Here is a 17,483-nt window from a genome sequence, read left to right as displayed (position 1 = left end):
CAGGCTGAGTATTACACCGGCGCCGACCTTGTCGCCACAAGATGGCACCGGCATGATGACGAGGTCGGCCAGAGTTGATTCACGCATTCGCGATGTTGGTCGCGCGGGCAACCCGGCTGAGAGAAGAGCCCTTGAGCCCGAGCTGCCGTCAGGTGAGCCAGGCATGCGTGGTGCTTCAAGGGTCCGTGAGTTACTGGACCACATGTGAGTTGTGTCGGGTGTGCAGACCCGCAACCGCACCGGGAAGGGCCCGACAACGTTGGAACAAGAGGAAGACTTACCTTTAACGAGCAGTTCACGGGAACAATTGGAGTGGAGTCTAGAGAAGGTAGGCCTCAAAATGTGGAACTGGAATCTGGAATGGAGTCTGTTTGCACAGTCTTGGAAGGGATTACCTATAATATGGACAATATGACTAAACAAATGGGTCAAGGATTTTTGGATGTGACAACTAAAATATCTAATATGTCTGAAGATATATCTACAGTTAAGAGGGATGTCAGTAAATGTATTAAATCAGTGGATACAGTGCAAGAATTTTTTTTAAAAATTGAAACAGCTTTTTCTGAATGTAAAATTCAAGTTGAATGTAACAAGTTAAAAATAGAGGAAGTGGAAGATTCATTTGTGGATTGGGGAATCCAGAAGAAAGACTTACTGAAAAAATTTGATTAATTGGAAAATCAAAGTCGGAGAAACAATGTGAAAATTGTGGGTCTTCCAGAAGACATTGAAGGGTCTGATCCAATAAAATTTTTCAAGAGTTGGATTCCCGAGGTGTTGGGCAAAGAGTTTTTTTCGGAAGGTTTAGTATTGGAGAGGGCACATAGAGCGTTACGAAAGAAACCGTTACCGGGACAACCACTATGAGTGGTCTTAGTTCGGTGCCTGAACTATCAAGACAGAGAAATGATATTATGGTTGGCGGTACAGAAGGCATGACAAAGTCAATCTCCAATGAAGATTCAAAATAACAGAGTTTTTTTTAACACAGATTTGAGTCAAGAAATTATTAGGCGAGAGGTGTCACATGATGGAGTAATGGCTGGTAGGAGAATACCAGCCCTCTCCAGAAAAGAAGGAAAAAAGTGAAGAAAAATCACAACAAATTAAAAATAAAGGTGTGGAGAAAATGGCACCTGAGAAAGAAAAGCCAAAAACAACAGGAAGAGAAGAAGAAAGAAAGATGCTGGAAAAGAAAGGTGAAGGCCTTACCTGCACGAAAAAGCAGGGAACCGCCATGGAAAGAGGAGCCCACTACCCGAGGTTAATGGAGACCCCACAGGACCCACTGACTGCAGGACTACAAAAATGGCTCACGGAGTCAAACAGGGGTGCACAACTGCACACAACAAGGAGAACACCAATGGGAAAGGGGACCAGTTGTGGAGTGAAACTCCACAGCACGAAACAGCTGAGAGAGGCCCGACAACAGGGCTCCCAGCTGGAAGATAAAGAAAGCAACGGGAACAGGAGAGGTGAGAAAGAAAAAAGGAAACTAGGGACACAACAGATAACCAGCCAAGAAGAGAACCAACATCAAGACACCATGGAAAAAAAAAACCAACAAACTGAGGCAAGCAGCTCAACCAGAAAGTCAGAAGAGACACAGATACAAGGAAGAGAAGGAGAAGAAGAAGAAGAAGAAGAAGAAGCTCTGCACAGAGGAATAGGAGGTAAAATGAATGGACTGTACATAGATAAAACAAATTTTCAAGAACAAATTAAAGCATTAAAAGAAATTATTAGGCGACGACAGCAATTTAATTCGGCTAAAGAAGTACTGTGGTTATAAATTTGCTTTTTGATATCCTGCTGTGTTAAAAGTCTTTTATGGTAACTTTCAATCTCAATTTTTTGAGAATGATCATGATGCATTAATTTTTGCTAATTCATTACCAGATTTATGAGGACATGGAAGAGTTTTGACATCATCCCCTAAAAAGAGGGCAAATGGAAATGGAAATGGGCAGAATGGGAAGAATGGGAAAAAATAGAAAGAAAGAGGTTTTAACACAAAGTCTTATTGACATTGAAGATCTGGAACAATCATTAAGAATGGAGTCATTGGATTGAATATATTTACAGTACTGGATTGTCTTGATGTGAATAATGTATTTCTGGCTGGGGGGGTAGCACTGAAATATTTGATAGTCATCACCACTAGTGGGGTTTACCACATCCAGTTTTTTAGGGTGTTATTACCTTCGGGTAGTTTTTTTTGGGGGGGGGGGGAATAATTAATTTTTTAATATATACTTTCTTTTAAAAAATATTTAGGGGAGGGAGAGTGGTTTTTACTTACTAGAAGGGCAGTGATATTTTGTAGTAAGTGATTATAGTTTATAGGCATGTCTAATTTGAAATTTTCAACTTTTAATGTTCAGGGGTTAAATAATCCGATTAAGCGAAAGCAAGTTTTGGCTTATGTCAAGAAAATGAAAATTGATATTGCCTTTTTACAAGAAACTCATTTGACTGAAAAAGAACATTTGATTCTAAGGCAAGAGGTGTAGCAATTTTAATTCATAAGAATCTGTCTTTTGAGTTGCAAAGTATGGAAGGGAATGCTGGAAGGGTTTTAAAGGTGAATTGTAAAATTTTTACTGAATCTTGGACTTTGCTTAATGTTTATGCACCTAATGTGGACAATGAGTGTTTTATTTCAGATACTTTTTTGTTATTAAATCAAACTAATGAAAATATTTTAGTTGGGGGAGATTTTAATTGTGTCTTGGATCCTCTGTTGGATAGATCCCCAAAAAGTATAAAGAAATCAAAGATAGCAATATAAATTGGGGCCTTGGTGAAAGATTTAAATTTGGTGGATATTTGGAGAAGGGTTAATCCTACAGAGAAGGATTTTTCTTTTTACTCATTTCGACATGATTCATTTTCTAGAATAGATTTTTTTTTTAGTATCGGCACATTTACAAGGAAGGGTATTGCAGGCAGAATATAAAAGCAGGGTTATATCAGATCATTCTTTATTATTTTTTTCTTATGTAAGTTTAGAAATGGTACGTTAATCTTATAGATGGAGATTTAACACAATGTTGTTGAAAAAACCAGAGTTCGATATCTTTGTTAAAGAACAGATTACTTTTTTTGTCTGAAAATGCTAATTCAGTAAAGAGTCATTTTGTGTTATGGGATGCGTTAAAAGCTTATTTAAGAGGACAGATTATTAGCTATACCACTAAAGTTAAGAAGCAGTATATGGCTGAAAGTTTAAAATTAGAAAAGCAAATTGATGAATTGGAGAAGGAATTTCAGAAGGAAGTGACAGAAGATAAAAAAAAGTGGCTTTGACTAAATTGAAATTGCATTATAATACGTTGCAGACTTATCAATTTGAATGTTTAATTAATCAATCTAAGCAGCATTATTATGAGTTGGGTGAGAGGACACTTAAGGTACTTGCATGGCAGTTAAAGAAGGAACAGGTTTCACAGATTATTAATTCTGTAAAAAAGAATTTAACAGTTACCTATAAACCTCAAGAAATTAATGACCAGTTTTATTCATTTTATTAAAAATTATATACTTCTGAGGGGAAACAGGATAGTGATTTCATTGATTAATGTTATCAGCATTTGAAGAAGAGGATGTTATGGATCTGGAAGCTCCATTTACAGAATTAGAGATTAAGGCAACTATGTTGGAAATGCCCAATAGGAAGTCACCAGTTGATGATGGTGGAATTTTATAAAACTTTTTATCAAGATTTATCTTCGGTGTTTGGGGAGGTATTACAACAAGTGACTGAACAGCATGAGTTACCAGAATCTTGTTCTAGTGCTTTAATTACTGCAATCCCAAAAAAAGATAGAGATCCACTGAAAGTGTCTTCGTATGACCTATTTCTTTATTGAATGTTGATTATAAAATTATAGCAAAAATGTTAGCAAATCGACTTGCTAAGTATTTACCTAAATTGATACATGTTGATCAAAAGCGAAATCTTGTATTAAAAATAGAAATGCTTCAGATAATATTCTTCGATTGATCAGTTTGGTCAATGTATATCAACAGCAGCCCAACCATTACGCTTGACATGGAAAAAGCCTTTGATAGGGTCGAATGGGATTTTTTATTTAAAGTATTGGAGAAGTTTAAACTTGGCCCTTTTTTATTGGTTGGGCTAAAGCTTTATATACAAACCCGACTGCTATGATGGTGACAAATGGTCAAGTTTCATCATCGTTTAAATTGACGCATTCAATTTGACAAGGTTGACCATTGTCACCAGCTCTGTTTGCATTGGCTATTGAACTATTAACAATCAATAAGGCAGAATGAACAGATAAGAGGGATAAGAGTTATGGATGAAGAGTATAAGATTAATTTATTTGCAGATGATGTTTTGATATATTTAACAAACTCAGAACAATTTTGCCACATTTGTGGGAATGTTTATTACAATGTGGAACATTATCTGGATATAAAGTTAACTGGGACAAGAGTGAAATTTTGCCAATCGGAGAAGAGTATAAAAATATTATGAAACTGAAATGGTTAATGTGCCTATACTAAAACATTTAACAAAGTTATGGATGAGGAAAAATAGAATGATAGGTTCTAAGGGTAAATTACTGACTTTAACACCGTTATATAATAACCAACTTATTCCTTTTTCAATGTAATGATCAATGCTTATTACATTAGAAATATAAAGGTATAAAAAACTTGGGGGATTGTTTTAAAGAAGATCAATTTTTATCTTTTAATCAAATGATGGAAGATTTTGGTATTATTGAGAATTCTTTATTTGTTTACTATCAACTTCGATCTCTAGTAAAACAAATATTTGGTAGAAACATGATTTTACCTGATTTGACTAAATTTGAATCTTTTCTTGTGATTGCACCAAAGAAGGGATACATTTCATTGATGTACCAAATATTACAGGGAAGTATGGAAAAAAAAGGAATGGAATAGATCTAAGATTAAATGGGAAAAGGATATTAACTTTACTTTTTCCAAGGATGACTGGTTAGATATCTGTCATGATTGTGTTACTAGATTGATAAATGTTCATTATGCAATGGTTAATTACAATTTTTTACATCAGTTGTATTTAACACCTGAAAAGTTTTTAAAACATTGTTTTAGTGAATCAGATTCTTGTTTTAGATGTGGTAATTCGGTTGGAACTTTTTTTCATGCTATTTGGGTATGTGTACTTGGAAAGCAATTCAATTGTTTTTGGAACATTTGTATAAGATTAAAATATTTTTAGATCCAACAATATTTTTGTTGGGTAAGTTGAAGCCTTTGAAAGATTTGGGATTAGATAAATTTCAGATTGCTTTTGTATATTTAGCTTTATCTGTAGCAAAAAAAATGAATAGCAAGTACATGGAAAAATGCTAATATGATTCATATTAATAGATGGCATAATGAGATGAAAACTTGTTTGGTAATGGAAAAAATTATGTATGTTTTACATGATAATTATTCTTTTTTCTTAATAAGTGGTCTTTATATTTAGAATATTTACATTTAGATTTACCTTGATTAGATTTTAGTAAATATATTTCAGTTTTCTTTTCTCTTTCTTTGGCTCTCCTAAAGAGAGCTGGCTGAGAGGGTGGAGGGGGTTTCTTTTTGTTTTTTCCTCTTTTTATATATAAATAATTTTTTAAATCATTTATAATATGTATTTTTCTTATTGTATGTAATAACTTTGTTGAATGAATAAATAAAGTTATTTTAAAAACTGAAATGGTCTGATAAAATTAAATATTTAGGAATAATTATAAATACTGAGTATCAATCTTTATACAAGCTAAATTATGTTCCATTAATAAAAAAGATTAAAGCAGATTTAATTAAGTGGAAAGATCTTCTGTTAACTTTAATTGGTCGAGTTAACAGTGTTAAGATCAATATTTTTCCTTGTATTCAATATTTATTTCAATCAATAGCAAAGAGTTTATTTTAGGATTTAAATAAAGTTATGAGAGAATTTTTATGGAAAGGTAAACTACCATGGGTAGCATTATATAAACTTACTTGGAAGTATGCTTTAGGTGGGCTTCAATTACCTCATTTTCAAAATTATTATGAAGCAGCCCAGTTGAAATTTATTAGTAGACTGATGGATTTGGACCAGCCCTCAAGTTGGGCTAAAGTTGAGATGGCTTGTATTTCTGAAGTATTTCGATGGAATTTAAATTTGTTGAGGGAATTTAATATGCCAATATTAAAACATCTATTAAAACTATGGATTAAAAAACAGATTTTAGGATCAAAAGGTAAATTGTCAATTTTAACTCCATTATATAATAATCAGCTTGTTTCTTTTTCAATGTTTAATAGTCATTTAAAGAGTTAGGATTCTAAGGGTATAAAAACATTACAGAATTGTTTTGTAGAAGGACAGTTTCTTTCTTTTAATCAATTGAAAGAGCGTTTTGATATGCTGAAAATTCTTTATTTGTTTATTATCAACTTCGAGCTTTGGTGAAAAATATGTATGATAGAGAGATGATTTTACCTGTATTGATGGAATTCGAGTCTTTGATTTCTTCTATACCAAAAAGGGGTTATATTTCTGTTATGTATCAAGCATTACAAGACAACATAGATAAGCTGGAATGGGAGAAGTCTAAGCTTAAATGGGAAAATGATTTAGCTTTTGTTTTTCCTGAAGACTACTGGGCAGATACATGTTATAATAGTGTTACTAAATTGACGAATGTGCGGTATGGAATGGTTAATTATAATTTTCTACATCAGTTGTATTGAACCCCAGAGAAATTGAACAAATATGGTTTTAGTAATTTGGATTCTTGTTTTAGATGTGGTGTATGTACTGGAACTTTTTTACATGCTGTTTGGTCTTGTGTACATGTACAACCATTCTGGGATGAAATTAAGTTAATTTTGGAAAAATTATATAATTTTAAGTTACCATTAGATCCATCTATTTTTAATGGGTTATTCTTTCTTTGGCTTGGCTTCGCGGACGAAGATTTATGGAGGGGGTAAAAAGTCCACGTCAGCTGCAGGCTCGTTTGTGGCTGACCAGTCCGATGCGGGACAGGCAGACACGATTGCAGCGGTTGCAAGGGAAAAATGGTTGGTTGGGGTTGGGTGTTGGGTTTTTCCTCCTTTGCCTTTTGTCAGTGAGGTGGGCTCTGCGGTCTTCTTCAAAGGAGGCTGCTGCCCGCCAAACTGTGAGGCGCCAAGATGCACGGTTTGAGGCGTTATCAGCCCACTGGCGGTGGTCAATGTGGCAGGCACCAAGAGATTTCTTTAGGCAGTCCTTGTACCTTTTCTTTGGTGCACCTCTGTCACGGTGGCCAGTGGAGAGCTCGCCATATAATACGATCTTGGGAAGGCGATGGTCCTCCATTCTGGAGACGTGACCCATCCAGCGCAGCTGGATCTTCAGCAGCGTGGACTCGATGCTGTCGACCTCTGCCATCTCGAGTACCTCGACGTTAGGGGTGTGAGCACTCCAATGGATGTTGAGGATGGAGCGGAGACAACGCTGGTGGAAGCGTTCTAGGAGCCGTAGGTGGTGCCGGTAGAGGACCCATGATTCGGAGCCGAACAGGAGTGTGGGTATGACAACGGCTCTGTATACGCTTATCTTTGTGAGGTTTTTCAGTTGGTTGTTTTTCCAGACTCTTTTGTGTAGTCTTCCAAAGGCGCTATTTGCCTTGGCGAGTCTGTTGTCTATCTCATTGTCGATCCTTGCATCTGATGAAATGGTGCAGCCGAGATAGGTAAACTGGTTGACCGTTTTGAGTTTTGTGTGCCCGATGGAGATGTGGGGGGGCTGGTAGTCATGGTGGGGAGCTGGCTGATGGAGGACCTCAGTTTTCTTCAGGCTGACTTCCAGGCCAAACATTTTGGCAGTTTCCGCAAAGCAGGACGTCAAGCGCTGAAGAGCTGGCTCTGAATGGGCAACTAAAGCGGCATCATCTGCAAAGAGTAGTTCACGGACAAGTTTCTCTTGTGTCTTGGTGTGAGCTTGCAGGCGCCTCAGATTGAAGAGACTGCCATCCGTGCGGTACCGGATGTAAACAGCGTCTTCATTGTTGGGGTCTTTCATGGCTTGGTTCAGCATCATGCTGAAGAAGATTGAAAAGAGGGTTGGTGCGAGAACACAGCCTTGCTTCACGCCATTGTTAATGGAGAAGGGTTCAGAGAGCTCATTGCTGTATCTGACCCGACCTTGTTGGTTTTCGTGCAGTTGGATAATCATGTTGAGGAACTTTGGGGGACATCCGATGCGCTCTAGTATTTGCCAAAGCCCTTTCCTGCTCACGGTGTCGAAGGCTTTGGTGAGGTCAACAAAGGTGATGTAGAGTCCTTTGTTTTGTTCTCTACACTTTTCTTGGAGCTGTCTGAGGGCAAAGACCATGTCAGTGGTTCCTCTGTTAGCGTTATATGATTCCTTTAAAGGGATTAGGGTTGGATAAATTTCAAATTGTATTTATATATTTAGCATTGTCTGTAGCTCGAAAATGTGTAGCAAGTACGTGGAAAGATAATATAGTGATTAATATAATGCGATGGCATAATGAATTGAAAGCTTATATTGTTATGGAAAAAATTACATATAATCTGCATGACAATTATTCTTTTTTTGTTAATAAGTGGTTATATTTGGAATATATGCATTTAGATATATTTTGATTTATTATATACTTTTAGTTTCTGTTTATATATTTTTTAGCTCTCCTTAAGAGAACTGGCTGATGGGGTGGGAGGGGGATGGGGATTTGATTTTTTTTTGTTTTTTTTCTTTCTTTTTGCTTTTTTTATTTTATTTTTTTTAAAGATATATATTCATATAAAATTCTCTTTATGGAATCTATTCTGTATTGCTATTAATGATTCTTCAAATAAATAAAGTTTAATTAAAAAAATTCCTTACAAACTGCATGGGATTCAAACCCCTCTCTTGGTCGCTAGCACTGTAACAGCGTTGCGCTAACTGCTACGCTAACTGTGCTGCCCCAGTGGTGGAGTAGATTCAATGGGCTGAATGGCCCACTTCTGCTCCTATATTTTATGGTCTTATGGTAAATTTGGGCTCTCAAGTAACCATTTCCAATTGTTCTCTCTGCTGCATGTCCAGGCATTGCTTCAATCAACTCAATTGCTGCCCATTCACTGACCAGAGCAGTTCAAACCTTCAGCAGGCAAGGCAGTAATGTTGAAAGCACTTCCTCCTGTGCATCCGTTGATATTGACCACCCACCTTTCAAGGTAGAACCCTGCACTGGGACGATTGCAGCAATGGAAGTACAGGAATTCCAAGTCAAATTTTCCCCGACAGATGTTGGTGAATTTGAGGCATCACTCATCTGCAGGTACAAATTGACTGTCTGTTTGTCGAAGGGCTGATCTATGCTTACATGTGGCCTTACGCAGTGTGCTTTAGGACAAGAGGATGAGGAATATGGGAAGGTTTAGTGAATGGGCAGAGATCTGGCAGAGTGTAGGTGGGAAAATGTGAAATTGTCCAGTTAACAGGACAACATTTAAAACAAATTCTTCTCTAAATGGGGAGGTTTGCAGAACTCTGAGATTCAGAGCGATGTGAGTGTCCAAATCCATGATTCTCCAAGCTCTAGTGTGCAGGTGCTGCAGGTAATTAGGAAAGAGGACAATTCATTAAGAGGGGAATTGAAGTCAAGATCAGGGTTATGTTTCAGTAGTGTAGAGGTGAGGGAAGGCATTAAAAGAGAACTTAGAAAAGCGTGCAATAAGGGAACAGCTGTCATCATGGGAGACTTTAATTTGCATATAGATTGGACTAGTCAAATTGGTAAAAATACAGAGGAGGAGGAATTCCTTGAATGTTTACGGGACGGTTATCTAGACCAATATGTCGAGGAACCAACTCGGGAGCAGGCCATTTTAGATTGGGTATTATGCAATGATAAGGGGCTAATCAGCAATCTTGTTGTGCGAGGCCCTTTGGGTAGGAGCGATCACAATATGATCGAATTCTCACTCGACATGGAGAGTGATGAAATTAAAACCAAGACTAAGGTCCTGAATTTAAATAAAGGGAATTATGATGGTATGAGATTGATTGGGTGGTGTTTATGGGGGAGTTGACTGTGGATAGACAATGGAAAGCATTCACAGATCTAATGGAGAAATTGCAAAAATTGTTTATACCGGTTTGGCATAAAAATAAACCAAAAAAGGTGACTCAACCGTGGATAACAAGGGACATTAGAGACATCATTGGGTCCAAAGAGAGAGCATATCAATTGGCCAAAAAAAGTACCGCAACCGAAGACTGGGAGCAGTTCAAGATGCAGCAAAGGAGGACAAAGGGATTAATCAAGAGAGCAAAAATAAATTACGAAAGTAAGCTTGCGGCAAATATAAAAACCGACTGCAAAAGCTTTTATAAATATGTCAAGAGGAAAAGATTGGTGAAATCCAGAGTAGGTCCTTTGCAGTCGGAATCAGGGGAATATATAATGGGGAATAAGGAAATGGCAGACCAATTAAATTCTTACTTTAGTTCTGTTTTTACAAGAGAGGATACAAATAACCTCCCAAGGATGTTGGGAAACATAGAGACTAATGCAAGGGAGGAACTGAAAGAAATCAGTATCTCTAAGGACATGGTCTTGGGGAGATTGAAGGCAGATAAATCCCAAGCGCCTGATAATCTACATCCTAGGGTACTCAAGGAAGTGGCCATTCAGATAGCAGATGCTTTAAGAATTATTTTCCAGACTCGATAGACTCAGGATCAGTACCCATGGATTGGAGGGTAGCTAATGTTATCCCACTATTTAAAAAGGGGGGTAGAGAAAAAGCGGGGAATTATCGGCCGGTGAGCCTTACATCAGTAGTGGGCAAAATGATGGAATCCATTATTAAGGATGTAATAGCGGAGCATATGACTAGCAGAGAAGGGATCGGACGGAGTCAACATGGATTTACAAAAGGTAAATCGTGCTTGACAAATCTATTGGAATTCTTTGAGATGTTGACAGGTAAAATAGATGGGGGAGAGCCAGTGGATGTGGTGTACCTGGACTTCCAAATGGCCTCGATAAGGTCCCGCATAAACGACTGGCTTCCAAAATCAAGGCTCATGGGATTGGGGGCAAAATATTGATGTGAATTGAGAACTGGCTGGCAGGTAGAAGACAGAGAGTTGGGATAAATGGCTCATTTTCTGAGTGGCAGGCGGTGACCAGTGGAGTACCACAGGGATCTGTACTGGGACCCCAGCTGTTCACAATTTACATTAATGATCTGGATGAGGGGATTGGATGTAATATCTCCAAATTTGCAGATGACACTAAGCTAGGAGGGGTTGTGTGCACGGAAGAGGGGGTCAGAAAGCTCCAGTGTGATTTGGATAAATTGAGGGACTGGGCAGATACATGGCAAATGCACTACAATGTGGATAAATGTGAGGTTATCCACTTTGGTAATACAAACTGGAGGGCAGATTACTATTTGAATGGCAATAGATTAAGGGATGGGGAAGTGCAGAGAGACCTAGGGGTACTTGTATATCAGTCTCTGAAGGTGAGCATGCAGGTACAGCAGGCAGTTAAAAAGGCAAATGGTATGTTGGCCTTCATATCAAGAGTATAGGAACAAGGATACCTTACTGCAGCTGTCCAGGGCCTTGGTGAGACCACACCTGGAGTATTGTGTGCAGTTTTGGTCACCTTATCTAAGGAAGGATGTTCTTGCAATGGAGGGAGTGCAGAGGCGATTCACCAGGCTAATACCTGGAATGGCAGGAATGACTTATGAGGAAAAATTGCGCAAATTGGGATTGTACTCCCTGGAGTTTAGAAGATTGAGAGGGGATCTCATAGAGACATATAAAATTCTGGCAGGACTGGACAGAGTGGATGCAGATGGGATGTTTCCAATGATGGGAAAATCCAGAACCCGGGGCCATGGTTTGAGGATAATAGGCAAACCATTTAGGACCGAGATGAGGAGGAATTTCTTTACCCAGAGGGTGGTGAATCTGTGGAATTCATTGCTACAGAGGGCAGTAGAGGCAGGTTCATTAAATATATTTAAGAGGGAATTAGATATATTTCTTCAGTATAAGGATATTAAACGTTACGGAGAGGAGGCGGGGACGGGTTACTGAACTTTAAGATCAGCCATGATCTCGTTGAATGGCGGAGCAGGCTCGAATGGTCGAATTACCTACTCCTGCTCCTGTCTTCTATGTTTCTATGTTTCAGTTATATAGGGCACAGGAGAGACCACATTGAATGGTGAAGCAGATACAGGCCCTTGGCTAACTCATCCATACTAACTCAGGCCAATCTGCACTAATCCCACTCAGCCAGTGGTCCTCTACACCTTTTGAACCCAAGTACCTGTCTCGATATCTTGATGTATTTTAAATGCATTTGAGCTTATGAATCAGAATCACATGAATCCTGCTTCTAACCAATGACATGTGTTCAGCACACCCTTTGGGACAGGAGGAAGTCATTCAGATATTCAGTATGATCATGGCCAATCTGCTATTATATCGTTAGAATTCTTCAGTTGGCTGCTGGACTTAAGCTATTATGGGAACGACAGAATTGCAGATCTCCACTCCCCTTTCTGAAAGGACACCGACAAAGCTAATGGCTCAGCTCGAAGTTCAGACCAAGGGTCCCTGATTTGGAACCTTAACCCTGCTTCTCTTACTGTGGGTGCTGCCTGACTGGCTGAGCATGTCCAGTGCTCTCTCTCGATCCCCAATTTACTTAAATAGTGCAGCCATCCTCACTGGGGAGGGTTGTGATGTACACTACTACTTGAGACACAAATAATCCCCACCACCCAGGCCATGGCCTCTTCACTCTTCTACCATTGGGGAATAAGTACAGGGTCCTGAAGATGAGCACTCAGTGGCACAAGGACAGCTTCTTCCCCACTGCCACCAGATTCCTGAATTAAAGACACTGCCTTTTCATTTTGATTGATTGTGGTCAGGTGGTTTAGATGACTGTTTGCCCTGTGACGCTGCTGCAAAACAACACATTTTGTGATTTGTTCATGACAATAAATTCTGATTCTGATTCAGAAATGCCTGCCATCCTGTCATTTCTGAGATATTGGATTGGCATAGTGAGGGAACCTTAATGAGGCAGTTTCCCTGGCTGAAGTTGGCATGAGAAGGTTCTATCAGAGCATTGTGAATGTGAAGTGGAATAAGTCTCTGAGTCATTGGCTGGAATCAGAATGAGAGCCAGTTAACACCCTCCTGACTGATTCTGCCATGATGGGAGTTCCCAGAGAGGAGCAGGAAGTTGGATCATCAGCCCCACCTCCCCGCCACTTGGAGGGAACCGATGTGTCATCGCACTCCAGTTCTACAACTAGAGCATGTCCAACAAGGTCTAACCAAGGTGACAGGAGGTCCATTGTGAGTGCTCAGGCTTTCACTGAGGGTCTAATGAAGGTGAAACACATTCATATTGATATTGACAGTCCTTCAAAATGAAACAACACTCTAGCTGTGAATCTAATGGGGTCATTTGCTGCATCCAGTGCTCCTGATTTGGTCTTCTCTACATCGGGGAGACTGGATGCAGAATGTGAGATTGTTTTGAACACCTTCACTGCGTCAACAGCAAGGACCTCTCAGTGGCCAACCATTTTAATTGCACAACTTATTCCCACACTGGCATGTCTGTCCATGGCTACCCTCAAATTGGAGAAACAATACCGTATGTTCCAACCTGGCAATCTCCAACCAGACATCAAAATCGGCCTCCAATTTCCTTTAATCCCATCCCCCGTCTCTCTATTTCCCATTCATCTTTCACCTTTCTTCCAAATCCCCACCTCCTTTTCTTCCTTCTGTTGAAAGAGATACCCTCTCCCATCATTTCACAATTTCTTTCTCGTTCCCTCCCACCTGTATCCATCTGTTATCGCTTACCTATTAGCTCTTCCCTCTTTACCTCTTCCCTTCCCTCCTCTCCTCCTTACTTCACCATTTTACTCAGGTGTCTGCCTGCGTTTTTTTCTTATACTCTACTTCCCATTGATTCTGTGTGATCTGCTGAGTTTCTCTAGCACAATTGTGTATTGCATTTCACTCCTGTTGATATTGTGATCTCTTCTGCAAGGACACTTGTCTCATCAGGATAGTGGTTACAGAGACAAAGAGTTTGACAGCCCGGAAACAGGCCTCTCGGTCCAACTTGTCCACACCGACCAAGCTAGCTCTAGTTGCATATCCCTCTAGACCTTTCCTACCATGTGCCCTTCCAACAGGCTTTTTCAAATTTTCCAAATTTCTCCCCTCTTTTTACCACTTCCTCTTGCTCCGTATGCCCACCACGCTCTGTATGAAAATGTCACCCCTCAGGATCCCTTTAAATCTTTCCACTCTCACCTTAACTCTATCCTGGGGAAAAAGACATATCTATGACCCTGTTACAAGATCAAACCAGCAACCACAAAGAAGGCATATCACACAGATGAACAATTACTTTATTAACAAAAAGTCACCTTCAAACTTTAATTCAACCCCCTCCCCCTTTTATAACAATGCCCACTGGTTATTATGCAAATTTCTATAACAGTGTAAAACTAATAAATTCCCCAGCCTAAATATAACATATGTAATTAAAGTCTAAGTCATATTTCCTACCAGCCCACAGAAAAACTTAGACACAAAACACACAAGACTCACAAAATTTTGATCTCAACTGAAGCAAAGATCATAAACAAAATTCAGTTTGTTTGGTAAACTGAAGCCAAAAGATCTTTGAGAGAGAGAGAGAGAGAGAGAGAGAGAGAGAGAGAGAGAGAGAGAGAGAGAGAGAGAGAGAGCACAAAATTCGAAGTTGTCTTGTGTTGCTGCAGAGAGAGGAACCACTGGCTTCGACCAGATCCGTCTGGCTGCCCTCGGAATGTTCATCCCTCTTAAAATGCCCAATATTCTAAACTGTCCTCCAGACCATGACTCTGTGCTCTGGGCCTTCTTCCACTCCACAGCACCCCCAGTGGTGGTTTATCATCCAAGTCCAGAAATTTTTAGATAATGTTCTGCACATGCTCAGTCCGTCTCCTACTCTCTCAGCAGTCCACCTTTACCTTGGCAAACTGTCACTTTTTAACATAAAACCACACCACACATAGGCCAATACACAACACAGAACTCTGTGACAGTCCCTTATGAATCTTCCCTGGTTCTAAAGTAATCCTTCTAATAATCTTAAAAAATTTACAGAACTACAAAAACTTTAGAATCTCATCCTACCTTTTACAGAGGGACTTCCTAAGCTGTTGGGCTAAAAAGTTAATGTGAGGTCATACAGTTAAGAGAAAAAAGCAGATTATTATTTAAATGGTGAAAGATTGCAGCCTGCTGTTGTGCAGAGGAACTTGGGAGTGCTTGTGCATGAATCACTAAGGGTTGGTTTGCAGGTGCAGAATGTGATTGCTTCCTTGATGAGGACAAGTTGTACAGAGAGTCCTCATGTTGATCAACTTTCTCCTGTCTGGATGAGAGGTTCTGGCACTGATGGGCACCTACCTTTTTGGTTCAGGTGCAGTGAACGTGGTGGGAGAAAGAACCCATCTCTGCTACTTTCACTCCCTAAGGTTAACTCTCATTGGCACTACACTTTATGTTAGTCCTAGTGTTCCTTGAGGGAAGGCTCAGGCCCGAAATGTTGGCAGTATATCTATCACTCCTATAGATGCTGAAAAGATCGGCTGAATTCCTCCATCATTTTGATGTTTTTACAACAATCACAGCACATGCAGACTTCAGAATCTGAATCAGATTCAGAATTGTTTTGTCATGAACAAGACATGAAATTCGGTGTTTTGTGGCAGCATCACAGTGCAAACATTTATATAACCATCTTACAACAGTTACTTTCGTGTTTCACCAAGAGTAATAGAGCACAGAAACAGGCCCTTCAGCCCAAGTTGTCTCCCTGAGCTTGTCTCATTTTCTTGCACTTGACCTATCTAAATGTGTACTTTGACAGAGTTAAGTTTTTTTTGGTTTTATTCAGCATGGCTTAGAAATTATCATTAAAAGTACAAAATTGTTGGAGGAACTAAGCAGGTTTGAAGGAGTAACATCAGTAACATTTTGGGCCTGAGCCCTTCTTCGAGGTCTGACCAAAGTGCAAACACCTAAATAAAAGCTTGGGAAGAAAGAGCAGGGGGAGGAGCACAGGTGATCAATTAATTTCTGTACAGCAGAACCTCAGCCCATTTTACTCCATCATCTGCAGGTCGCAGTAAGATTAATTATGTTAGGGAAGCTTCCATTTCTCATGATGCTACTTCATCTCATTGGAGCCACTGGACAGTGTGCTCTGAATAAATGGGTTGGGAGATCTCATTCCTCCCCATTATCAGGATTGTAAGTTTCCCCTTGGCACATTTCTGAATAATTAATTTCAGTCATGGAGTTTAAATTATGATAATTATTACTCATGATAAAATTTATTAGAACTCAACCTGAACTGTCATAATTAATTCTTTGGAAGTTTGATAAGCTGCAGTTTATTTATAGAAACATCTTGCTGATGCTCATTTAATGTGTTTTAAATCCGTCGTGTGGTTAAGATTCTTCTGAACTCCTGCAGTGAGAAGCTGTAAAAGTAAATGGAATCTGTAATGAAGTTCACAGTACTGTCTCGAGCAATGACTGCCTGCTGTCATTAGTTAGAGTAATTGCATTCAGTGAAACATACATCGCCCACTCTGTCTGCTCCTTCCCTACCTTTTTATTTCAACTTAGTTTTCTGTCTGAGAGTAAAAATTCCACATCACTCAGAAGCCCACAGGGAATCCTAGAATCCTGGCTTGGTAGTCTTTGGCTGGAAGCAGAGAGTCAAACACAGGGATAATACTCTGATTGGCTGCCAGTTGCTTACGGTGTTCCTCAGGGGCCGGTGTTAGGGCCACTTCTTTTTATGTTGTATTTTAATGATTTGGATTATGGAATGAATAGCTTTGTGGCCATGTTTGTGGATGATATGTTTGTGGTTGTGTAGAGGAAATGGAGGCTACAGGAGGACTTGAACAGATGAGGAGAATGGGCAGAGAAGTTGCAAATGAAATATAATGTCAGTAAGTGCACAGTCATGCATTTTGGTAGAAAAAAATAAATGAGCAGACTATTTTTTAAATGGGGAGAAAATTGAAATACCAGATGTAAAAGGAACAGAGTCCTCGTGCTGGATCACCTGAAGGTAAACCTGCATGTTGAGACGATGATGAAGAAGGCAAATTCAGTGCTGGCATTCATTTTGAGATGAATAGAATATAAGAGCAGGGATGTGTTGTTGAGGCTCTTTAAGGCCCTGGTGAGACCTCACGTGGAGTATTGTCAGCAGTTTTGGGCTCCTCAGTTAAGAAAGGATGCGCTGATGTTGGAGAGGGTTCAAAGGAGGTTTGCTGGAATGATCCTGGGAATAAAAGGGTTATGCTACAAGGGAGGTTGGGGGGGCGGTTTCACAAGAGTGAGTACAACT

At 39.4% G+C, this 17,483-nt stretch overlaps 1 protein-coding gene across 1 annotated transcript in view; it reads left to right on the top strand.

The window, feature by feature from the left end:
• hydin (HYDIN axonemal central pair apparatus protein) overlaps nt 1–17,483 on the top strand; it is a 1,560,590-nt gene that overhangs the window by 1,316,461 nt on the left and 226,646 nt on the right. Inside the window, exon 69 of the mRNA XM_069900939.1 lies at nt 9,101–9,335. Coding sequence (XP_069757040.1) covers nt 9,101–9,335 — 235 coding nt within the window. The remainder of the gene's footprint in view (nt 1–9,100; nt 9,336–17,483) is intronic.

Source organism: Narcine bancroftii, chromosome 10 (genome assembly GCF_036971445.1).
Source record: "Narcine bancroftii isolate sNarBan1 chromosome 10, sNarBan1.hap1, whole genome shotgun sequence".
Taxonomy (NCBI): Eukaryota; Metazoa; Chordata; class Chondrichthyes; order Torpediniformes; family Narcinidae; genus Narcine; species Narcine bancroftii.
Note: the sequence above shows the minus strand (reverse complement) of the source record. Positions and strands in the feature narration are given on the sequence as shown.